The 27,437-nt window shown below is 29.7% G+C and overlaps 1 protein-coding gene across 1 annotated transcript in view; it reads left to right on the top strand.

Annotated features, from left to right (window-relative positions):
• Nucleotides 1-20,301, top strand: part of Lkb1 (Lkb1/serine/threonine kinase 11) — a 40,718-nt gene extending 20,417 nt beyond the window's left edge. Inside the window, exons 3-8 of the mRNA XM_075362047.1 lie at nucleotides 1,413-1,545; nucleotides 3,015-3,151; nucleotides 10,984-11,169; nucleotides 15,505-15,668; nucleotides 18,321-18,504; nucleotides 19,926-20,301. Coding sequence (XP_075218162.1) covers nucleotides 1,413-1,545; nucleotides 3,015-3,151; nucleotides 10,984-11,169; nucleotides 15,505-15,668; nucleotides 18,321-18,493 — 793 coding nt within the window. The 3' untranslated portion in view covers nucleotides 18,494-18,504; nucleotides 19,926-20,301. The remainder of the gene's footprint in view (nucleotides 1-1,412; nucleotides 1,546-3,014; nucleotides 3,152-10,983; nucleotides 11,170-15,504; nucleotides 15,669-18,320; nucleotides 18,505-19,925) is intronic.
• The last annotated feature ends 7,136 nt before the right edge of the window (nucleotides 20,302-27,437 follow it).

The following is a 27,437-nucleotide window of genomic DNA, read 5'->3' as shown; positions in this document are numbered from 1 at the left end:
TATATCACTTTATTGTTGTATTATTACTCCCAATGTAGCCTTTGACTTATGCCCATATGAATTCTATCAGGTTAAGATTGCAATTGTACGGAGCTTGATGCAACACAACACAATTTTCAGCTTTTGTGATTTCATCTACTGGATAATGAATATATTTTTTTTTAACTGATTTTACTATTTTTAAAAGTTCTACTTTTAACATGTCAATTTTAATCATACAACAATTTCTGATTTTTGGGTCGAAGCATTTGGAACTTTTTTAGTTTTCAGGCAATGGTACGGCACATTATCCAGTACTAAGATAGATACTTCAGCAAAAATTTCAATAATAAATTGTCCGTTAATTTCACCATGATACTCTTAGGAAGATCTAGAATACCCATAAACCACCGTTTAAAAACCCATTTTCACTTCCAATTACTATTAATTGTTTACCTTTTCCAGGCACGGTTTTTACCCCAGTTGACAAATCTTTCATAAAGGTGTCTTTTGTGCCATAAAATAATATGTTCATGTTCAATCAGTAAAGAATTTTTTTTTTTAGACATGAAATGAAAATTCATTGATTTTAAAACACAATGTAATTTACTTCTAGAAAAATTCATCTCATTTAATATTTTTTTCAAGATAGCAGCTCATTATTGAAATAAAAGAAGTGAACTTTTTTTCTGATAACGGTTTTATTAAAAATTATCCAACTTTTTAGTAATTTTCATATAGTCTTTTTAAAGCTAACATGTTTACCGTCAGTTTTGTGTTCATTATATTAAAAATTGTTCTTTTGCTAATGACTGTTGCACTACTTGCTTTCCAAGCAATGTCTCTTGACTGCAGTTTCAGGGTTGTCTTCTTTTAAGGTTATATATATGTTGCTGATTGTTTTTTTTTCTGAAGCTACTTAAGGGTTTTCCTGGTTTATGTTTCACGACATAATTACTTATTGTTAAAACATGATTGGCACAAAAACACAGGGTAAATTAAAAATAACACTGAATAAAACTGCTGTAAAAATGAAGTATAAATGATACTGTAACTTGATAATGTAGATTGAAACACCTCCTTTCATTGAAATGATTAATTTTGTGAAGCATTACAAGATGTTATCATTATTAAACATCAAAGATTCAACAAAATTTTTAATTTTTATCATCGGCATGTCACAGCACCAGACAAATGTTGGCTTATGGTGCATTATTATACAAATAAAGCAATAATTTGCACTTGCAAATTAAATTGCAATTGTTTTAAATTAAATTGTGGGAATGACAGAATGATTCAGCCTAAACTACTGAGGTATTACTCATACATGTTGAATTCTTGTATATATCTGCTGGATTGTACTGAGATGGAGTAGTTACAGTAACTGGTGTTATTATTTATGTATAATATAAATTATATTATTATTTTTTCAGGTATTTTTGCCAGTTGGTTGATGGGTTAGAATACCTTCATAGTCAGGGAATTGTACACAAAGATATAAAACCAAGCAATTTATTATTGTCATTAGATGGTACATTAAAAATATCTGATTTAGGTGTTGCTGAGGTAATGTTATTTTTATTACTTGCATTTTGATTATTTATTGGTGTTTCAAACTTAGGTTTTTAATATTACTTTAGCAATCAAGAAATGCAAATTTTAAACTGAAAGAAGTGTAGTTTTGATATACAATAAAACTTTTCTATTTTGATTGTACTCTTTCAAAATTTAATGCTTGAACTCATGCTGTGAAGTTATAATTTTAATAAAATTGTATACCAGTTTCTAATAATAAGTAAATGAAAACCCTCAAACATATGAACGTTACTAAATGTCTGTTATATATATTCAGGTGTTACATAGCACCTGCATTATATGCAAATTCCCACATCCAATTGAAAAGTATTGATTTGTATTAAAAAATTCTGTAAAGAAATGTGGAAGATTGGAAACAATAAATTTGAATACACTGTTTTTTTTATGTGATTCCTAATTTGCGAATAATGAAAGTATATCTGTAAATGTATAAATGTATGAGTGAATTTAAAATTGTGTGATTTTCTGGTAGGAATTTTTCCATGAACAAGTATTTCTATTTATTTAAATAGCTGCCTTAAGTACTAAAAAAATAAGTATGTAAAGAGTCCAGGAACTATCCACAGTATTTGCTTAATGGCTTTTTTGTTCTTTCACCTAGAAACATAAATTCTAACAGGTTTGTATTGTTAGTCATTTATGAAATTAGGTGATTCTGTTATTAATATGCATTTTATAAAGATAATTATATAATATAAATGTGAGATAATTGTATAATATAAATGTATGATAATTAATTTTTATAATTGTAATAAAGATAGATATATAAAGACAAAGATAAATAATATTTATATTTTTTTACTGGATGTTCCCATTTTGTGTTCTTATAGGTTTGGTAAAAGAAAATCAAAGAAATTATGATCCATATTTCATTTTATCTTTAATATCCATATACATATTACATGTTACATATTTTATTAAAGACAGTCCTAGTATATTATTATTACTTGGTTTAAAATTTACAAAAAGTTTTTTTTGTGTAAATAATTAATCATATAGATTCAATATTTTTCATGGTAATAGAAAAGTATTTTTTAGATTATGAAAAAAATCAGAACTTGATTAGGATTTGAACTTGGTATCTACTAAATGATAGGTTGAGGTGCTACCAACCCGTCCCAGAGTAATAGAAATTATTATAAAGTCTATTTGCTATTGTGTTTTCCATTTTGTTAAAATTATTCAGTAAGATGATCTATCCGTCGATCTCTGTGACAGAGTTCGCCACATTTTTTCATATGCTACAAAATTTTATTTTCATATTCTATGTATAAGCTTTTATGTAATTTCATCAACCAAAAAATAAATTAGTGTATAAAATAAATAAATTTTTATGAACAGTAGGTTCATGTTTGTTTCTTATTTTAATTTTTAAGAGTATTGTTTTTAAATTTTATATATATATTTTTTAATAAATACACGTGTTTTTTTAATAATAGGCCCTGAGTTGGTATGCTGAAGATGATACCTGCTATACAAGTCAAGGGTCACCTGCTTTTCAACCTCCTGAAATAGCAAATGGCCTTGAAAAGTTTGCTGGTTTTAAAGTAGATATATGGAGCAGTGGTGTTACCTTGTAAGTATTGTTAACGTTATCTTATTTCACTTAAGTTAATGGTTGTAAAAATTCTTGGACTGAGTGTTGTAAATAATACATTATTGTATGTGATGGATCAGTATTGCAATATAAGTTGAGTAAAGTTTTGTTATTTTAAGTTAGGTTTGCATTATATATGATATTGTATGACAGTGATGATAAACTCTTTTTAAAATTGTTTTGTGTACCACTAGTGGTACATGACTGGTTAACATTTACCTATAATTTCTTAGTACCTATAGCCAAGTTGGCTGAGCTTGTGGTCTTAACTTAGTGTATAATCCACAGGCATATCCTGCTTAATCTGTATCACCGATAGATTATGTCATTGAACTGTGATTATTGAAATATAGGAAAATTAAAAGTTTAAAACTTAAAATTGAAAATATTAAACAAGCTTTATTTGTCAGAAATTTATTCCTTTCATTATGGCTGGTAAATTATATTTCCACCAAAAAAATGTGATTGTACTATAATAGTGATCTATGTGGATTTAAATTAAAAAATATATATATCTATGATAACAAAAATTTTTAAATTTCAAGTTTTTTTTTATTTTATAAAAAATTAGCTATTTTTTTTTTAAATAAATTTTAAATGAAACGTCATAAAAAAATGAGATTCAGGACAATGATAAATCTTGTTTGTTTTAGAAAATACATGAGATGTCTTCTTACAAACGATCCTAATGTGTAAGAATTTTTCAGACTTTACTTCAAATAGGATCAGCCTTGTCACCCTCTAATGTAAGTCCTTTTACAGTACCCATCAGTTTGGGAACTTTTGTATCAAATCAGGATTTATTAATAAAGTCTGTTTATTTGGACTTTGAATTAAAATTTTTAGATGAAAACTGTCTGTTCAAATGCTGTATTTTAGTGTCTACAGATGCAGCCACATATGTAATTAACGAAAAAATGTTTAATTTACTTCCTGGAAGTGTTTCAGTGAAAACATCTGTAGATACTGTGATGAGTGATGAAAATGTGGTTAACTACCCAACAGAAGTGTTAAGCAGCCTCTTACCTCCTGGAATGCCATCCCATAATTTATTATTGAAAAAATATGTGGTTGTTATGCTTTGCGTAACTTGCATCCACAAAGCTATATAATTCAACATGTCATGATTGAAAGTATATCTTCCAACGTATTAGAAGCAATTATCCTTACAGGATGTGTTAAAGGGGAACATATTTATACCCAGAATACCTATTTTTTCCAATTACCTCAATCTTCAATTTAAATTTAAAAGAACTCATTTTCCTGTTCGATTATCATATGCAATGACAATAAATAAAGCCCAAGGACAAACTGTGGAAGTTGTGGGTCTGGATTTAGAAGAACTGTGCTTTTCTCATGAACAACTCTATGTTGGATGCTCTAGAGTAGAAAGTTCGAAAGGATTGTATATTTTTACTAAAGACAGAAAAACAACAAATATTGTCTTATCACGAAGCTTTACAGTAAAATTATAAAATAGGGATAAGAAATCAAAATGAATAATTAAAGTACCAGAAAAACAAATATTAAAAATCTTTTAATTACAGTCATCTTTGGTAATATACCAAAATGTGAGGCACGCAAAATTGAATCATGTCTTCAAAAAATTTTCAAGACTATTTTTTTTTTTGTCTTCAGTCATTTGACTGGTTTGATGCAGCTCTCCAAGATTCCCTATCTAGTGCTAGTCGTTTCATTTCAGTATACCCTCTACATCCTACATCCCCAACAATTTGTTTTACATACTCCAAACGTGGCCTGCCTACACAATTTTTCCCTTCTACCTGTCCTTCCAATATTAAAGCGACTATTCCAGGATGCCTTAGTATGTGGCCTATAAGTCTGCCTCTTCTTTTAACTATGTTTTTCCAAATGCTTCTTTCTTCATCTATTTGCCGCAATACCTCTTCATTTGTCACTTTATCCACCCATCTGATTTTTAACATTCTCCTATAGCACCACATTTCAAAAGCTTCTAATCTTTTCTTCTCAGATACTCCGATTGTCCAAGTTTCACTTCCATATAAAGCGACACTCCAAACATACACTTTCAAAAATCTTTTCCTGACATTTAAATTAATTTTTGATGTAAACAAATTATATTTCTTACTGAAGGCTCGTTTAGCTTGTGCTATTCGGCATTTTATATCGCTCCTGCTTCGTCCATCTTTAGTAATTTTACTTCCCAAATAACAAAATTCTTCTACCTCCATAATCTTTTCTCCTCCTATTTTCACATTCAGCGGTCCATCTTTGTTATTTCTACTACATTTCATTACTTTTGTTTTGTTCTTGTTTATTTTCATGCGATAGTTCTTGCGTAGGACTTCATCTATGCCGTTCATTGTTTCTTCTAAATCCTTTTTACTCTCGGCTAGAATTACTATATCATCAGCAAATCGTAGCATCTTTATCTTTTCACCTTGTACTGTTACTCCGAATCTAAATTGTTCTTTAACATCATTAACTGCTAGTTCCATGTAAAGATTAAAAAGTAACGGAGATAGGGAACATCCTTGTCGGACTCCCTTTCTTATTAGGGCTTCTTTCTTATGTTCTTCAATTGTTATTGTTGCTGTTTGGTTCCTGTACATGTTAGCAATTGTTCTTCTATCTCTGTATTTGAACCCTAATTTTTTTAAAATGCTGAACATTTTATTCCAGTCTACGTTATCGAAAGCCTTTTCTAGGTCTATAAACGCCAAGTATGTTGGTTTGTTTTTCTTTAATCTTCCTTCTACTATTAATCTGAGGCCTAAAATTGCTTCCCTTGTCCCTATACTTTTCCTGAAACCAAATTGGTCTTCTCCTAACACTTCTTCCACTCTCCTCTCAATTCTTCTGTATAAAATTCTAGTTAAGATTTTTGATGCATGACTAGTTAAACTAATTGTTCTGTATTCTTCACATTTATCTGCCCCTGCTTTCTTTGGTATCATAACTATAACACTTTTTTTGAAGTCTGATGGAAATTCCCCATTTTCATAAATATTACACACCAGTTTGTATAATCTATCAATCGCTTCCTCACCTGCACTGCGCAGTAATTCTACAGGTATTCCGTCTATTCCAGGAGCCTTTCTGCCATTTAAATCTTTTAATGCTCTCTTAAATTCAGATCTCAGTATTGTTTCTCCCATTTCATCCTCCTCAACTTCCTCTTCTTCCTCTATAACACCATTTTCTAATTCATTTCCTCCGTATAACTCTTCAATATATTCCACCCATCTATCGACTTTACCTTTCGTATTATATATTGGTGTACCATCTTTGTTTAACACATTATTAGATTTTAATTTATGTACCCCAAAATTTTCCTTAACTTTCCTGTATGCTCCGTCTATTTTACCAATGTTCATTTCTCTTTCCACTTCTGAACACTTTTCTTTAATCCACTCTTCTTTCACCAGTTTGCACTTCCTGTTTATAGCATTTCTTAATTTCCGATAGTTCCTTTTACTTTCTTCATCACTAGCATTCTTATATTTTGTTATTTTTTAATTTTCTGGTGACCCCTTCCTTAGTAGTCCCCACCCGGAGACCCGAACGGGGGACTATTTTACCTCCGGAATATTTTACCAAGGAAGGCGCCTCCATTATTGCTATGTGAAAATGCAGAGCCACATTTTCTTGGAAAAAAAGCAGCTGTAGTTTTCCATTGCTTTCAGCTACGCAGTACTCAGAGGACTGAGTGATGTTGATACGGCCGTTTAAGTCGTCCTGACTCACGCCCCTAACAACTACTGAAAGAGCTGCTGCCCTCTTTCAGGAATCATTCCTTAGTCTGGCTCTCAACAGATACCTCTCCGATATGGTTGCACCTTCGGTCCAGCTACTCTGTATCCCTGAGCACTCAAGCCCCCTCACCAACGGCAAGGTCTCATGATTCATAGAGGAGGTTCAAGACTATAAAAAAAAAAAAAAAAACGCACATTTGGCTGTACCTCATGGGTTGTGTGGTAAATGGTTACAATTATTTTGTAAAATTTTAAAGAATTTTATAACTAAAGTTAAAATTATGTATTTTTACATGATTACAATAAGTAAATCAATTTTAAAAAAACTGAATCTTCTTTTACACCCCAAAGAGCACAGCGAAGCCAGGCTGAGCAACTAGATGGAGTGATAAATGCGAAGCATAAGTTTAGATCGATAAATGTAGCTGTAGCTAAAAAATTACTAGATTCATAAAGCACATTGACCTAAATGATGATCCATGGAGGAAGGCATACCAGGTGTTAATGAAGGAATTTGGTGTGCCCCTTTCTCACAATTATCCAGTGGACAATTATTTCGTGCTGTTCAAGAACTCTTCCAGTCCTCTGACTGGAAGAGTTCTTGAGATGGAACATGTAAACATCATAAGTCAGGAGGTGAGAAGGTTTACAATAGATGAGCTGGGCAGCATTAAGGATTAGTACTAGAGAAATCCTGTGCCCGGTCAGAGTGTCAGGTGCACTACTCAGGAGATTAGCAGTTGCAGAACCATGGCTAATTTTGAAAACTTTAAACAAGGCCCTGAGCATGGGAGGTTTTCCCATCTCATGGAAAATTGGAAGACTGCTGCTTACACCAAACCAGTGGCTGTGGGCATAGCTTGGGCTTTTTGACCAATTTGTTTACTACTAACATTAAGTAAATTATATGTGAAGCTCCTAGCGGAGAGGCTGTGGGTGGAAGTGGAAGCAGTTGGCAGTTTGTTCCAGTCGCAATACGGTTTTATGTGAGGAAGATCTACCATCGACACCCTTCGCTGGGTAGTGGAATGGACTAATGCATGTTGAGCAGGCACCAGGAGGACCAGAAAGATTCTGTTGATGGTTATCCTGGTTGTCTGCAATGCTTTTAACAGCATCCTGTGGGTGAGTATTATGGAAGAATTAAGAAACAGTTCCTATTTAGTTAGTTCTTATTTGAGAGCTGCTATAAGTGAATTTCTGTGCGGCAGGGAACTGGTAACATCAACTGAAGACGGTGATGTGTAAGTTTCCAGATGATGGGAGAAGTGCTGCAGGGGTCTATCTGAAGCCCCCTGCTTTGGAAAATCACCTTTGATGGGGTGCTGCAGATGGGATTCCTGCAGGATGTATTCTTGCTTGCACATGAGGACGATTTAACGTTGCTAATATCAGGCCACTCAGAAGAAGATGTCGAGAGAACAGCTAATAAAGCGATCCGATGAGTGAGTGTTTGGTTGGGGAATAAAGGACTGAAGTTGGCGCCTCAAAAGACTCAGGTCGTAGTGGTAGTCGGCCGGCGAAAAATCCGACAGTTCAACATCACTGTAGATGAGGTCTGAGTGGTCATGTAGCCCCATGTCAAGTATTTTGACTTATGGTTTGAACAAGCAGAGCTGTTCAATAAATATATTGAAGAAGTGTTGGGCAAGGTAGAGCGTGTGGTTGGAATCTTGAGCCAATTAATGTGGACCAGATGGAGCCCTTGAGTAGAAAAAAGAAGACTGTTCATGTCTGCTGCAGCATCAGTGTTGTTATATGCGATACCAGCATAGTTTGCTGCCTTTGACATAAAGAAACATGTCAGATATTTGACATCAATGCAGCAAAGAGCCGCACTAAAAATAACTTGTGCATACAGAACAGTGTCTGCAGAGGCGGCGGGGGTACTTGCTGGGGTCCCTCTGATTCATCTCAGAGCTTTGCAGAGAAAAAGGCGATATGAGGGAATGACCAATGGAGATGCAACAACACTATTAACTCATGAATGATAGGAGGCATGGGACACAGCAAGGAATGGCACTTGGATGCGCAGATTCATACTGAGGTTGGAGCCATGTCTGGGGAGGGGACATGGAGAGGTTGAATTTCATGTCACACAGTTCCTCTTGGTCACGGCGAATTTGGGGAATATCTCTACCAATTTGGTTGAAGAATGTTCCAGAAATGCTATATTGCAGGCTACAGGACACCCCCTACCATACCTTCTTTGAATGTCCTCGGTGCCAAGTTAAATTGTAATCTCAAATGGGTGACACCTGAAACCGCTATCCAATACATATTAAAGGGTTTAAGGGAATGGCAAAACATGGAGAAGCTGATTACAGACATCCTAAAGAGGAAAGAAAAGTATTACAGAGAATGGGGGCAGACTGAAGCCTGGGTAGAAGATGTGGGGGGAAGGACAGCCCCCTGCTGAGCTGCCATTCGTCCGTGTTTGTACAGGTAGGAGGTATGGGGATTCCCAACCCAATAAAAAAAATTGGAGAAAAGACCGAGTCCTGGCGGATGGGGTGGAGTTCCGGGAGTGGCATAGCTGGGCCAGGTTACCCCCACCTCTGAAGTTAGAGGCAGACAAATTGAAATTAGAAGATCCAGAACCGGCAGGCCGACCTGTCGTACTGGACCTACTGCTGGCAGGTGGGGAGGAGGCCCATTAGTCGCAAGGACACACCCCTGGACTGAGTCATGCTTGACTGCAGATCCAGTCCAGGGGTGTAGAGTACAAAGAACAGAAAAAAAAGGTCGGCAAACTGTTGTTTTACCAATATTAAATATACTCTGCTAACTGCTAAGATCAAACAGTTCAAAAAGCAAATAAATCTTATTGATGAAAACACTGTGTAACTTTAAAGTGCAGAATTAAAGGGTCATAAAACTGTCAAATCATTTAAAAAAATGATGTATGGAATTCACTGGTGTCTGCCAAAACATCTTGCAGCCTGTAGCCAATGCATTGAGAAAAATGTTAAAATATGAAACTTTTGTTTTTAAATACAAAAACAAGCAGTTTAGCAAAGTAATGGAAAAATGAGTCATGAAAATTAACAGAATAATCATTCAACCTGTTTTTCCCAGCAGTTTGTACAAATAGTTGTTTTTCAATGAACAGTTCGTTTTTGATTGTCAGAAACAACAGAAATGCCCACTTCTATAGTGTACCTCTTTTGGTTCACATATAAATTACCATTTTCCATTTATAAATTAAGAGGACTTATAAATGGAACGTTTTTTAAACTTTTAATGATAGATTTGATTTCTTAACAAATTTGAGGATTTTGTAAGAAAGATGTTTGCATTAATACCTGCTCTATCATTCTCAAAATTATTTACCTGATGTAAATTTCTGTGTTTTACGAAGAATTATTTTTTAAGTACAGTTTAAAATATGTTGAAAAGAAGTTATAAGTTTTTGTATTATTCTAAACATTTTTCTTCTTTGTAAACTCTCTATCCACTATTTTAGGTCAGCGTTGAATCATCCAGTGATGTCTACTTGTTTCTTTTTTCCACCATTTCTTCATAAACAATTCCATCTTATCTCTTTTCCACGTCTTTTGTAAGGTCTACCTTTTGGTCGTTTCTTATTTACCAATCAATCGTTTTCCTGCAGTCTTCCTGTCGTTCTTCTCATGTGTCCAAACCAATGTAACCTTTCTTTTTCCTGTTTAGCCTCCGGTAACTACCGTTTTTAGATAATACTTCAGAGGATGAATGAGGATGATATGTATGAGTGTAAATGAAGTGTGGTCTTGTACATTCTCAGTTCGACCAATCCTGAGATGTGTGGTTAATTGAAACCCAACCACCAAAGAACACCGGTATCCACGATCTAGCATTCAAATCCATGTAAAAATAACTGGCTTTACTAGGACTTGAACGCTGGAACTCTCGGCTTCCAAATCAGCTGATTTGGGAAGACGTGTTCACCACTAGACCAACCCGGTGGGTTAAACCAATGTAACCTGTTTCTCTCAAATTTCACTCTTAATTAGTCCACACACAACTGTGTTAATAATAATCTTTACCTGTGGATTGTATTAAATTATAAATATCTCATTTGTTCTGTTGCAGGTATAATCTAACGACTGGGCAGTATCCATTTGAAGGTGATAATATATATAGGTTATTTGAAAGTATAGGTAGAGGAATTGTTACAATACCGACCGATTTAGAAGAACCATTACGTGACTTATTGACTGGAATGTTACAAAAAGAACCAGAAGATAGGTTATCATTACAGCTGATAAGAAAGCATCCGTATGTATTTGAACTCTTTTTTTTTTTAAGTAAATAATTTAATATTTAAATGAATTTACCAGTCTATCGTTTTCTTTCAGTTTTCCTGTCATTCATTCTTCTCTTGTGTCCAAACCAATGTAACCTGTTTCAAAACAGGTAACCTGTTTTAAGAGAAACAGGTTACATACTGTACTAGCTAAGTAATTATTTATGAATAAAGAAAACTGATCTGATTTGTTTTAGAACTATAAATGTACCTTTTTTTACTCTTACTCTTATTTGCTGCTGGGTATAAAAATAGCCCACTTCTTTTGTAATGTCTTATAAGATATCTTGGTCCTTTACTCAACTTTTACTATATTTGTTAAGTAGTACTGTAACTTGACATATCATTGTTTGTGTATATCGTAATGTTTGTGTAAGTGTCATAATGAAACCAATTTATGTATCTTGTTTTGAAAATATAAATCATATTCAGTATTATTGATTATAAATCATAAAAAAAAACATAAATTATAAAGCATTAGTTATAGTTAGTTCATTGGCTCTGTATTGTGGGTAGGATAGTTTATATTACAAACATTTATTTCTGTTGAAAATGGTATTTTATTATTTGTATCTGTTATTAATAATTACAAGAATATTGAATAATTAAAAATTAATTTTAACAATTTTAATACACAGGCTAAATTATACAATGTTCCCAGAAATCCGTTCAAAATTTAAAAAAATTGTTTGATATGAAAGTTATTTCAAACATTCTTCTTCTTGATTTTTGTCTCTTAAGATCTTTTCTTTTATACATTATCTGTGAGTAGACTGCAAAATATGTTTCTGGTGAAAGGTTTGAAGCCCATATTTGAAATTAAAAAAAAAATGTTGTACCTTATATTGCTGTGTTTAACTTTTGCATTTTAAAATTTTTTTATTAGAAATTTTATTCCTAAAAACTCTGTAAAAGTTTAATACAATAATAAAAAATGTTTCAGAACAGGTTTTTGAGTTGTAGGGAAATATTTATATAAACAAATACATGAATCTTCTGATGTATATATTATACAATAATTTAGGATATATGCTATCAAAAATATTGAATATTTTGCTGTTTGATTAAGCATGTGGTGAATTATATTTATGGTAAATTAATATTTACCATAAAGCAATTAATAATGAGAAAATCTGAATATAGTTTAAGAAATTGCCTTTATCTGTTTCATGTATTTTAATATGTTATTTTTCTTTGTAATTTGAGTTAATTTTTAAAATTATTTTTAATTGTATAAAAATAAAATAATATTTTTTTTTTTTTTTTTTATGTTTCTTGTTTTCTTAATTAGCTTTGTGTAAGTAATTGTTGTCAGATTGAATAAAATAACTTTTTACATAAAAATATATAATAAAACGTAAAAAATCTGATGAAGTGTTAGAAGAAGAGAAAAAATTGATAATGTGATAGGAAATTCAGTATTATGAATTGGATAGAGCCTTAATAGCTTAAACTAAAATTAGGTGGTTGAAAGTTTTTTGGGGATTTTAGCTGCTTCACTACTGCTTTACTCATTTATGAATCGATGAAATGCCATCAGAATATATGTACTGTTTAGGTGAAGTAAGACTGAATAGGCTGTATAAGTTAGTGTATAATGTGTATGAAATAGTATAATATTTAAATGAGCAGGTTTTTGGTTTTTTAGTCCTCATACTCTCCAGAATTAATTCTTGCTACTTTCATCTGCTAAAGAAATTGAATCTTTTCAACTTCTGGCAAACTCAGGCAAAAAATAAGAATTTTTAGCCTACTGTCTACGAAGTTATAATGGAATGAAAGAAGCTGTCCAGCAGTTATATTTTGAAGCTTTTGGATTTCTATGATTGATATCTCAATATCAGCAGCAATTATGTAGAAAAGTGGACTAGGGTGGTTAGTTTTATTAAAAAAAAAAGAAAAAGTTTATAACTTGTACTGTTTTCATATTAGAACATTTTGTAATAAAACAATGTTTACTTTCTGGATAGTCCTCATAGAATGGTATTATAAATAAAGTATATTGAAAAAATAAGAAATGAGCAGCACCATTTATTAATTCCTCTATAGTACCAGGATGTTTTTATGGATGTATATCTAAAGTTTTGGGTGATTTTTTTTGCATTTGGCACTGTTATTTAAAAAAAAGAAGAATTCTACCTTTTTTAATTTTATCACTATTTTTGACTTTTTTAATTTCAGTATATCGATTATTTAGATAGATAAATAGATAAACATTTTTATTACTCTGCAGTAAGAAAAAAGAGAAATGAAAAAACTAACTTACCTTTTTTTTAATTTTAAAGATGATTTAAAAAATGTAATTGTAAAACAGTACTTTAATAATCAAAAAATATATATTTTGTATGAAAAACAAAGGTGTTACATTCTTGCAGTTTTGAAGTATTTATCTTTACAATTAAGAAAACGACTAACTAATTTTATGCATTTAGTTGCTAGCATAAAAATGTGAATGTAATGTTTACCTACAGAATATTATCAGCACAATTAATCATATAATAATTGTGGTAAATAATTGCAGTAAGTATATAATAAATAAAGAAAGAAAAATGTACTTGTATTCACAAAAAAAGAACGTAGACTATAAATTCAGGATGAATGATGTGCAAAATACTCTGTGTACTTCAAATTTTTTGACCATTCAGATTGATTCCTTTTAATTATTTTTAATCAGTGTATCAAATTGCTGCAGTTGTTCACAATATGAAGGAAATATTTAGTCTATGGAAAAAAATATTTTTCCTGGTTCTATTTTATAGAGAATATACAGAAATAATTAACATTTAAAATGGTTGATATTTTTGATGCTGATGATATTTTTTATAAAGATATTTTATTGTTATTAATATGATCTCTAAAAAAAGTAGATTTTTGGGCTCCTAAAAGTTAAAGACAAACCAAAATTTGCAAAAACATTTCACAAGATGAATAGCTCAATGAGTTATTAACCCTTTGAAAACTATGTGATGATTTTTCATCAGGTTCAGTTTTATGCTAAAAAGACCAACTGGCAATTTTTCGTCAATCTCATGCTATGTGAAAAATACAAATTGACGAAACTACATCAGTGTCAAAATGAGGTTGACACTGTTCACATGTTTGTTGTCATGGCAGACATGGCAGTTCGCTTATGAAAGATTATATTTGTTATTGTTTAAAGTCACACGTGACATCACAATTAATATTTGGATGATAAACAAAAATAATTATTATGAACTTAACTAATGTTTTTATTTTTAGAGAACATTTAATTGTGTTTGTTGCATAATACATAAATATTGTTCTTTTGTTATTGTTTTGAGTTGGCCGTGAAATCATAGTTTCGATTGAAACAGAATGTTTTATTTTATTTTTTACAATACTGTATAATTGGTGTGTTGCATAGTACATAGATGAGCCGAGAACATTGTGTATTTATCATTGTTTTTAGTTATTTGTGATGTTCGGATCGTAACACTATACTTACTTTATCTTAGTGTGTTGTTTTCTCTTTTCTAGCAATATTTATTAATGAATTGCTACAATATGCAAAATGAGCAGTGTATTTTGAACACTGAGTGAGATTGATTGGGAACTTAGGAATGTTATTAAATCTTATAGTGATTTGTGTACTGACAGTTCTAAATTAATTTAACTAAAATTTATCTATTTCTTGCCAAAAATCATGACGTTTTCAGGTTTAACACAACAGAATAACAGTTCTAAAAATCATGATTCCCATAGTAAAATTGTATCTTGATTTTGAGTTAAGCAACTTCAAACTCAATAATTTTGGTTTTTTATTTCTGTTTTTGGGTTTTTTAGAAAAATTTTTGAATAAGATATGACCACAAAAACATTTCTAGTTCATAGTGCATTGGTTTTCCTATAATTTAAAAATAACTTCTAAAATATATTGTTAATAAAACATTTTATAAATTTTTTTAGCACAAGCTTACAAATTGTTGTTGTAAGCCACTATATCATTTTTTTAATCATCTCTAAAAACGATCTGGTTCTCAAAGGGTTAAGATCCACCAGGTTAAGCTTATTGTGCAAAGTAAGGGAAGTATAGAAAATAAAAAATGTATGTTAAGATTGTAGTACATAAAGTAATTACAACATGGCTGGATGTAACAAATATATTTAGATAAGAGTGTAATAATTAGAAAAGTGTAATGAAGTTCACAAAAATTTTCAGGTGATAATTAATATTTTATAATTAATGAAAACATTTTTACTGTAAGTATTGTTTATTTATATTTTGTTGTATTCGTGAAATCTTTTCAATTAAATGTTTAATTGATATTTATTAATGTTTATTTTAGGTGGTTTGTAAGAAAACCTCCACGTACATTAGATCAAGTTCCAATACCACCTTTACGAGGTGATGAACAACACTCGATGACTGTATTACCTTATCTTATGTTAGACAATTATGGTGAAGATAGCAGTAACTCAATAGAATACTATACAGAGAGACAACTTAATGGTAAGTAAATAACCATTTATTATTGCAGGTTGTTGAAGTTTTCCTCTCTTCAGAGAGAAAAAGATTTGGAATTCATCTCATTATAAAAAATTTAAAACAACTGTAATCAGATGATAGCCTGCAGTTATGATGTTAATAAATAAATTTTTATGTATTTCTATGTACAATTGTACTGCAAAGGTACAAATGCATTGCACCGGAGGATGATGGGTAATGGATGGGTATATCTGGCTGCACTCTAGGCGTTTGTCTTATCTGTAAATGAAATTGATTTATAAAATAACAAAATAAATAAACCAGTAGCAGATGATTGTAAAGCATTCAGGAACCACTCTTCGAAGTAAAGTTGATTGAATGAATTTTCTATAATGAAATATTTTTTATAAAATAAAATATATTGTGTACACACACACACACACACACAGACACAGACAGAGAGAGAGAGAGAGAGAGAGTGAGAGAGAGAGAAAGTGGTCCAGTTAAGTTCAGACACATCTATATCTCAGGTAGTTGGTACTTCGAGGTAAATCTTTTCTTTAAGGTAACCCCATAAAAAAAAGTCCACTGGAGTAATGTTGGGAGAACGAGCAGGCCAATGAACTGGACCAGCTCGACCAATCCAACGATCATTGTATTCGTGGTCCAAAATTACTCTGGTGATAATTGAATAATGAGCAGGACAGCCATCATGATGAAACCACATTGTTCTCTTCTCCAAGGGTAGTTCATCAAGCAGTAAAGGCAACTGATTTTCTTGAAAATCTGTATATTTCCGTTCAAAGTTCCATCGAAAAAATGCAGTCCGATTATTGTACAGCCTGTGATTCCGCACCAAACATTGACAGTCCATGCACATTGATGTTCTACTTCCCTTAGCCACGATGGATTTTGCACTGTCCAATAATTCATATTATGTCTATTTACTGCTCCATGATTAGTAAAACCTGATTCATAGGAAAATAGAACATAAGGAAAAAAATGTTGATGTATACTTTTTCCAGCACCCATCGACAATGTGCTACTCTTAATTCAAAGTTGTTGCATTGCAATTCCTGGTGCTGTGATATATGGTACGGATGGAATTTCAGGTGTTTTAATATTCTCAGAACACTGGTTTTTTGATATCCCAGAGTCATGTGAAATTCTTCAACTAACATGAGGATCTACAATGACTGCCGCAGCCATCGCTATTTCATTATTTTCTGCTGTCACACAGTATTTTGAGAATTCCTATTTTTGGTCCCCACACTTCCAGCATCATTAAACTGTTTTATAATTCTGTACATGGAAGCACGATTTGGAGTATTTCTACCAGTGAATCATAGAGCATACAAAGCTACTGTCTGATCAACATTTCGTTGACATTCCCTGCTAAAACAAAATTACCTCAGTTTTTTCTCTAATTTTTAATCGTTCCATAATTTCCAATAAATAGAAACTAATTAATTTAATATTTATTAATAGTTGGTGAGTAACAAAGTAATAAAAAAATGAATTGAAGACACTGATAATACATTCACTTAGACAAATGTCATTTGCAACTTGAACTTTATTTTTAGGCTATTTTAAAAAGTTCACTGGTGTTTACATGCTTAACTTCTTTTTCTTCTTCTTCTTCATTAGTATTAATTTCATTATTGTTAGCACAGTGTTTTTTATTTAAAATTTAGTTTCTTTTTTTTACTTAAAATTTAAAATCAGCTGAATGTAACAAATCAGCTGGGCTAGTCCTAATGAAACTAAAAATACCAATTTATAGGACTGCAGCATTTTTGAAGATTAATAACTAAAAAAGTATCAATAAAAAAAAAAAAAGTCAAATGAAATTTTAATTTTTTTTTTACAAACAATTTGATTCTGCAATAAAAATATAGGTTCCTAAAAAAAAATTAAGTTGACCTTTATTTGACCTTTTTAAGGACAGTAAGTTGTGAATGTATTCCCCCTTTGAAATGGAAAAACTTTAATAGGAACATTTTTTCCTAAAATGTGTAGTTTTTGAGATATAGATGTCTCAACTTACCCACCGGGTTGGTCTAGTGGTTAACGCGTCTTCCCAAATCAGCTGATTTGGAAGTCAAGAGTTACAGCATTCAAGTTCTAGTAAAGCCAGTTATTTTTACATGGATTTGAATACTAGTTCGTGGATAGCGGTGTTCTTTGGTGGTTGGGTTTCAATTAACCACACATCTCAGGAATGGTCGAACTGAGAATGTACAAGACTACACTTCATTTACACTCATACATATCATCCTCATTCATCCTCTGAAGTATTATCTAAATGGTAGTTTCCGGAGGCTAAACAGGAAAGAAAGAAAGAAGAAAGATGTCTCAACTTAACCATCGGGTTGGTCTAGTGGTTGCCTTGTGGTATCTCTGTATACATGTAAAGCTAACTGCTCTACTCAAGACTTGTAGTATGACCACCCAATAATTTACAAAATGGAAAGCTGGTGTAATCTTATCAGTTTCAAAATTAGTTTTTATTACATTTAATATTTATGTTTGTATGACGCTAATTTAAAAATGGGAAAATAATGAATTTATTTGATTAAATTATTATTAATTTATTTATAATAACTTCATTTCTTCTTTCAGGTTATTACATTCATTGTATTCGTTTGTTATTTTAATTTGTTATTCTTTATGCAGAAGAACAGAAGAATGCAGAACGTATGGCAGCTGCTTCAGCAGCAGCTAGCACCACTAATGGTAATCAAGTACAAGGGTCATCGCATGCTAGCAGTTCAGAAAATAAGCGATCATGGAGACGCCCTACCTCGTGCCTCAGTTATAAAAAATTGCCTTCATGTCGGCCTTCGTGACTAATTTCCTGGTATAGTCATGTAAATTATTTTCAATTTTTTATTATGATCTTTAACATATTTTTACATATATTTTAATGAGGAAATATTTTAATGTAAGATGGATAAGGGAAATGATTCACGCTCATAGTTGAACTCAAGACGAGCTAATCTAGAAATTAGAGTGCTAACCAATATATGCTGGCTTTATGTTTACCAAGCATGGCATGTAGTTTACATTTGCTGGTTTACTGCTGTTGGCATATCTTTTTTGATTTTTGGCTTTTTAACCTTGTGTGCTATTGTCTTAAAAATTATTTTATCAGTGAATGAATGAGTTCAGTGATGATCTGGTAGTTCCAAGAGAATAGAGACGCCTTGCTCTTGATATTACACTGTATTATGTAGTTTTACTGTGCACGGTTCTCTAGAACTTAGTTCTTATGGAGGCCATAAGATCTACTGAACCAGTTCAGTGGATCTGGATAACCAGTACAATCCAATTCTGTGAACTGATTATACATTTATGTGCTATGTAATATGATTTATAACTACACATCACTCTTTATGACTTCTTTCATGCTTTTAAGATTATTATATTGTAAATTGGACTCAGTTTCTAATTTTGCCATGGATTACACCTTCCTACATACACACATGCGCATGCGCGAAGGGAAAGAGAGAGAGCTGTTAAGTATTTATGAGGTGTGTAGAAAGTAAAGAAAAATGCCTTACATTTTGTTAAAATATTAGTAATCATTAATTGCTAATTAATTACATAAGGATATCTATTTTTCCTTAAATTTTTATCACTGTTGTGCCAAAGTATTTATTAACTCTAAAAACCACTTTTTTTTGTCCTGAAGTCATAGAAGTCTGCTTTCACTCCTTTGACCTATGTCAAAAGACATGAGTAAAAATCACAGGTTGTAAAGTCTGAACTGTGTAGCACAGGATCAATCTTCCCATTTGGATTTTGTATTTGAATGACACTGCACGGCCATACACTGCAAATCAGATAGTGTGGCGATTAAAGAAATTTTGTTGGAAAATCTTTTATCATCCTCGCTATAGCCCTGACTTAGCTCCCAGCAATTATTTCCTTTTTCTTCACTCTAAACAGTGGCTTGCATTACAAAGGTTTGATGATGACAAATTGGAAAGTGTGATTACTATGTGATTTACGTCACTAGCAGCAAAATTTCTTGAAGGGAATGAAAAAGCAAGTAAAACATTATGAAAAATATATTGAAGACAGCTTTGTAGAAAAGTAGTAAATAAATAAAATTTTTATGCATAAGTAAGTAAAGTTTATTCATGTTTTTTCAGTTTTGTTTTATTTCAATACTAACCTTAATAAACGTAAAATTATACTAAAATTATTTTTATGTTTTTTGTATTAAATTATTATTAAGTTTCTATAAAAGAGTTATTACATTGTTTTATTTTCTAGGAAGCAAATGAAAAATGGTTAAAGTAGAAATACCACAAGACTACCAGATCTGTACTGCTGCTGTTAGTGTTGGTTGGAATTTGGTATGTATTGTCTTCACAACTCTCAGCAGCTGTATCATTCACCCATCTTATTAGATTCTCTATAGCATCTCAGATCAAAAAAATTAAAATACAAGTATATTAAAGCTGCTGATTGAAGCTGGTGGCGTTTGATAAACTGTATTATACATATACAATTGTTAAGTTTTGCTACCATTATTGTCATCTCAATTATTTTAACATCTGTTTTTCAGGACTGTTATTTATGTCAGCATGGTGGGTTCAGGTGTAAATTGTTTTTAATAATTTTCACATCATTGTTATGAATGTGTTAAGTGATATTACTGGGTGTGTATATGTTATTAGTATTGTACCTTGATCTTAAATTTATAGAAAAGTTATTTTAAAGAAAATATTTACACAATTCTTTATGTAATATCAGAAATAAATGAAGTACTCTTTTTATGTTACAAAATTTGATGAAAAGAGTTTTATTTTAATTTTAATGTATTTAACAATAGAATTTGTTTATTAAAACTGATTTTATTGTTAATTATATGATTATAAAAATTTTGAAATAAAAAATATACCTACTTACTGTATTGCTTTAAAGTTAAGATGTTAAAAAGGATCAATTTTTTTTAGAGAAAAAGTTCCTTGTAAATATTTTTTATATTTAATTATGTTCAACTTCTTTAGTTTACTTTTAATTATCAGTAAAGTTATCAGTTTACAGTAAAGTGGATTAAAATTAAAGTTAATAGTGGCACAAAAAAGTAATATTAGTACCTGATTTGTTTGTCAACCCATTTTTGAAATCATCTGGTGTAATACCAGCTATATTAAGTTGGTATTATACTTGGATATTAGAGAAAGTAGTATCTGAAAAAAATCATGTATTTATTTTGCTTGTAAATCTATTTGCCAAAAGTATTTGAGATTAAAAATGTATTGTTTCTATGCTTGTTTTTAATTTTCACAAATTAGAAATATTAAACAGTATTAAAATTTTTATTACTTTTGTAAACAAGGAAATCTGAAAAATTAGATGTTTACGATACATTTCTACTATAATGTTTTTCCTATTTTTTTATGTAGAAGTGAAAAAAAAAACGTATATAAAATAAAAAATAATCAGACAGCATATTGGCCGCATATTAGACCGCGTATTGACAAGGAAGTCAATTGATTAGTATAATGGTAAAAAGGTTTCTATTTATCTGATTGGGGGAATTTGAATGTTTACTCAAGTGATTGTAATAATTCATTATAATGGTTGCAGTGAACCATATGTTTATTATTTCATATAATAATTAAAATTACTCCTCATTTGGATTGATAAAATTTTATGATGTAGGTAAAGTGATGTGATGAAATTTTTAAAATTATGAGTTACTCATTTATAATTTATACTTTAATTAATGTTATATTTTTAAAAAAATCAGTAATCCTCCCTTGTCATTTTTTTAAAATAAATGCATAGAAATTTTTTTTTTCTAGCTAAACGTTTTTTTAGCTTTCATTTAATGTTTTAGCTTTTTTCTCTTAATGTTTTCCCACATTTTTCATTCTTTTTTAGTGTTTTTCTCTTCTTGCTTTTGTCTTATTTCACCCCTTTTTTTTGGGAGGGGATATGTTCCAGAATCTTTTCATGTTTTTGATCATTCATTTTTAATATCATCTGCGGTTTTTTATTTTTTTATTTATAAAAGGATTCTTTAATAAAAAACTACCTTTACTTTAATAACTACAGTATATTAGAAATAAACTGTTGGAAGTATGCTGTTTGATTCTAATGTTTCCACTATAGTACTGAAAGCTCTCTTTTGTTGATGCAGTCATCATCTTTTTTGTTTTTATCCCATGCCAAACCTTAATCATTTTAAATCTTTTTACTGGGGTTTGATTTTTAGCACAGGAAGCTGAATAGAGGTAGTTAAGCAAGTAAGGCTAGGGGTAGAGAACTAAATGAAAACAATAAGGGTAAGGGCAGAAATGACTAAATTGTAAGAAAATTATGTTTTGTAGTTTTAAATGGTTAAATAGTCATCCTATTAGAAACGTACTGTAAAATTGATTTAGAGGCATACAAAAAATAGTTAAATTTAATAGTCATTTATTCAATCTTTTTCAGTTGTAACTGATTAATAATTATCTAAGAAATTATCAGGAAGTTTGTTTATTTATTTTTTTGTAATTTTTAGAAATTGTTATAGCATGAATTTTTTTATCCAAGTTTGTTAATAGTGGTCACTAAATTAATATCACCATGAAACCATACTTTTCTGTGCTGTAATTGGAAATGCTTTTTCAATAAGTAACTACTAAAGGCTACGTAGTAATTGCTGTTAGGAAAGTGGAACTATTTAACACAACTGAAGCAGATTATAGCAGTAGGCATTAATTAACAGTTATTGCTAAGTTGGTTTAGGAAAATTTACATTTAGTTTCCTTTTACAAAGAAATTGTGTTAATCCATTTTTGATTCAATAACTGAAATACTGGTTTAATTAACTGAAATAAGGTGGTTGTATAAAAAAATGCATGGTCTGATTTTGTCACTGATCAGATATTACAAAATTAAATCTTATATTAAAATATTTTTAAGGTTATAACTTTAATTGATTTTTTTTTTTTTTTTTTATTTATGTTACAAATAAGATACTCAGACTTTAAGTTGTACATAAATGTATAAAAAATACATCTTAAATTTGAAACAATTTGTTTATATTATTAAAGTCATAAATTATGTTTTATCATTTATCTCAATCTTCTTTTTATCGTACTACATTTTTGTAATCGCTTAACCATTTTTGTAAATTGAACTTTTACATTTTGATATTATACTTAAAAATTTTATTAACTATCAGATATCAGATTAAGAAAGAATTTTTTTATATATTTGTAGGAAGATTAATCGAGAAGATATTTTTATATAACAAAAGGGTGAAGAATCTAACATTTTTTTTTTGTAAAGGTTTTACAAAAATAAAATTTTTGTGTAATTAAAAAAAAAAAATTACTTCAGAAATATTATTTAATATTACTATTTACTTGTTTTTTTTTTAATACTATATTGTTTGTTAGAGGAGGTTGATATTATTTTTTTACATTTTTCTTTTGATGTCATAGTTGTGGAGTATAATATGATTTTAAAGAAACACTAGAAGTATGATTTAAAAATATAAAATAAAAGTAATAAAGTATATTATAAAAATATAATTTTAAAAATTATACAAAATGTAATCAATATCTTTTTTTTTTAAATTATGTTGTTATTACTTAGAACTGTATTTGCTCAAGGAATATATGTATCTGTTGTAAATGATGACAGGTAGTTTTAAAAATTGTTGCTTGAGATTGTATATACATGGTTTTTTTTACTTGTTAATTTTAAGAAAATGTTTTGGTTATTTTTAAATTGCTGTATGAAACAACTGTAAAATTATAAATAATATATAATATTGGCTTGGCTGGATCTGTGTAATCACATAAATACAGTCTTTGTTTTGCTATATTACAAAAAAAAAAAAATATATAGTTTTATATTTACAGATTTCACTAATCAGATTCAGTTATCCTTTCATTTTATTCTTAGATTATTCCAGAAGTCTTTGGAATAATTTAGGGGAAATATTTGGTCATTTTTCATTATAATTGCATTATTTCCTAATTATTTATTTTATGTTGCAATTTTAAAATTTCCCTGATTTGGAAATTAATTAAGTAATCTATAAGTATTCATACTTATGATAAGTGTTGATGATACTGGAGATGTATTGTAATAATCGTATTTAAAATCTACAGTACTTATAAGTATGTTACCATTATTTCTGTATTTGGGCTTAACAGCATGTTATGTGACTATATTCTGTAGATGAATAATAAAAAAAAATTTTAACATTACTCTTTTGTATTACCTTGTAATACTATGTCACTACATTTTTTTATGATAAAAAAACACACAAAGTTATTATTGAATTTAACATGTATATTTTTTGTAATAATATGATATATGTTAATGAATATTTTTTTTACTTAACAAAGTTATGTAGTTATATATTTCATTATAAAGATCTAATTTGATTCTTGCATTTCTACACAATTGCTGAATTTTGTAATATAGCTTATATTACTATTATAAGCATAAAAGTTTTTTTTTTATAATTACATAATGTGAATAGTAAATCATTAAACATTTAAAGGTATCGAAATATCAAGGTTATTCCAGAGTTAACCTTTATTGGTTGTTGAGAATAAGTAGTAACAGATTGTTGTAGATAAGAAGGGATGCAAAAATAGAAATGCAGTATATATATATATATATATATATATATGGTAACCATTAACAAATTTTATGTCATTGTAAAATCATATGCATCCTTTCTATTCAGTGTTTTTAAAGCAGTAATTAATAAAACATGGGACCTGTCGTCATTTTGCCAATTTTATATACCATGATTCATTTTTATCAAGTGATAGAATATGGTGGTATATACCTGGAACCGCAATAAGTTCATTATGAAACTCCAAAGAAGCTTTATAGGCAAAAAAAAAAAAACGTGTGGAATGAAAAGTGTTATCTGTGAAGAGTAATCTTCTTATGCATGACAATATGTGTTTTGAATTTTCTGATTATTTATAAGCCACCAGAGTTGTTTAATGAGAGTCTGCCAAAACTGGTGTCATGGTGTAGTAAGTTTCTAAATATTGTTGATGGTGATTGAGTGGAGAAGTAATGTAGGTGTATATCTAATTAATAAACACCAACAATAATTTTTTTTCCTGAGCTAATTTTTGAACAAATTTTAAGCCTTTGTTCATTAATAACTCTGTTCAATTATTATTAAATATACATAAATTTAAAATTCTTGGTTATATGTTTATAATCTAATATATGGTTATGTTTCATGCAATGCTATGATTATTGCCTTAAAAAATAATTTAACATACTGAAACCTGAACCTCAGTAAATATCTCTAACTTAACATTATTTATATCACTGAAGCTGGATTGTAACATGGATGATTATTACATTTGATAATAAAATATATACTGGGTTTATTGTTTGTTTTGTTGAGCTTTAAAAAAAAGTAACTTATTCTCTTTTATCATTCAGTTTGTGATGCATTCTAATGGATATTTTTTTAAGTAATAAAAGATGAAGCAACCAATTTTTAAATATTAGTTTTTAGATTAATCAATCTGTTTTTCTTTGTTTGCATTATTGTTCTTTTAAGTGTATATATATTTTTTTGTTGAAAATAATAATATTTTGTCTCATGGTGAGTTTTAAAAAATGTAAATACAATAGAAGAATTAAACGTTTTGAACAACTTACTTTGGTCATAGGGCTTTTTTATTACTTTTTATTCATGTCTTCAAGAAGATATAACGTTACTGTAAACTAAAATTTAATATATAAGGGTTTAAATGTTTAAGTTCAGGTTTCAAAGAGTTAAATTATTTACTTAATTAATTTTATAAAATGAGAATTATAACAACTTAAAAATCTTATAAATAAAAAAGTTGTATTCAAATTGGTGATCTGTAACATTTAGTATCTCTGGCCTTCATCTAGAAGGTTCTCAGTTTGAAATGTGATCAGGTATGGCATTTTGTATTACTAAAATTTCAATGTGTAGAATGTATCTTGTACTTTAATTGCATGAAATATATATTCTTGCAGTGAATTAATTTGGTAATACAGCGTGTTTCAGAATAGTGCTACCACTCAAATGGCGGATATGTTCCTGGTCATGAAATGTGTATTTAAATGAAAGTTCCCGTGTACATATCATTTACATTTTGATCTCAGCTTGTTCACCATCATGTTCAACACATAGAAACCAACAATTAACACTAGCATGTATACACATTTCACAGGGAATGGATGATATCGTACATGTTAATAAATAGATAGATAAATATTCATCCCGATTGAATTGTAACATAATTTTGAAACATTCTGTATTATTGAAGTATTTGTGATTTTGGTAAAAAACAGATTTAAACTGATGGCTTTGTAATAATTATAAGTCTTTAATAGTTTTAACTCTTCATATTTGTCAGATTAAGCAAGAAGCATTCTACAATTTGGGTTACATCAACTTACTCAGCACTTTTAACAGTTAATTGTTATCATCCTCCATGTACAACCCTCTCTGCTCAAAAAATTAAACAAAAATTGTTTTATAACTATGGTTTTAATGCATGATCGTAAGTTTCAAAACAGTATGTTAACATTTTTTTTTTGTTGGTTAGTGTTCATTAAAGTTAAAAAAATTTTTCTAGTATTTTCATTTGCATGTTACAGTTTTTAAATCTTTATTCTATATTATTAATTATTGTTTTACCGATGTAAATATGAAAATTTAAACAACAATTTTTATGAATGTAGGCATGTTCTTTGTGCATTTCTTTAAACAAATGTTCTCTATTATGAAAAATGTTTTCATTTTTTTTTAAATAACATAGACTGGTATTACATTTTTGGGGATAGTAAATTTATTTTCTTTACAGAAATTTAAGAAGGAAGAGGTTCTCAATTTTACTTGTAAGAACTAATAATATAATATATGTATTTATTATTATTTTTCATTGTAAAAGCATCATTCATAATCATTGCTGTAGTGGTTGTAAGTTTTTTTACAAGCTCCTTGTGTTGAAATTTTCTAAGCAGCCATTACAATCATCACAAATCAACTGATTTTGAAGTCAAAAGTTCTAAGGTTTAAATTCTAGTAAAGGCAGTTACTTTTATATGGATTTGAATACTAGACCGTGGATTCCGGTGTTTTTTGGTGGTTGGGTTTCAATTAACCACACATCTCAGGAATAGTTGACCTGAGACTGTACAAGACTACATTTTGTTTACATTCATACATATCCTCATTCATCCTCTGAAGTAATACTCTGTACAATGGTTTCGGAGTCTAAACAGAAAAGAAAGAAGCAAGCCATTACAGAGTCATGAAGAAAATTTGAAGTATCTTTTTGTTTGAGTATTAGATTGTTTAGTTTTAGTTATTTGTAACATAATCACATTACAGCCTGAAGTAATTCTGGTATTCATTGTATTTCCATGTAAAAATTTAATATAATGATTAAAAGAAGAACTCCGTTATAATAGCATTTCTTGTAAGCCTGTAGTGTCTTGTTGTGCTTACCATTTTCAATTCAGTACATAGTTTTTTGTTTTTTTTTTTTTCAATTTTCAAGGTGTAATAATATTTTGTTTTCAAAGAGTTCGTGTTTGGCTTTTAGTACTTAGTATTTTTTTTATTGATTAACCTATTTCTTCCTTAGCTTCCATTTTTATTCATATCTTTTTATTTGTATTTAACTTAAAACTATTTTCATGTTCCTTAGCTTCCATTTTTATTCATATCTTTTTATTTGTATTTAAGTTAAAACTATTTTCATGTATAATGTAAGTAAAGAAGTGGCAAAATATTTATTAAAAAAATAT

The sequence above is a fragment of the Lycorma delicatula genome, chromosome 4 (assembly GCF_047948215.1).
Source record: "Lycorma delicatula isolate Av1 chromosome 4, ASM4794821v1, whole genome shotgun sequence".
Classification (NCBI taxonomy): Eukaryota; Metazoa; Arthropoda; class Insecta; order Hemiptera; family Fulgoridae; genus Lycorma; species Lycorma delicatula.
The sequence above is the reverse complement of the archived record's forward strand: the minus strand, read 5'-3'. Positions and strand labels throughout refer to the sequence as shown.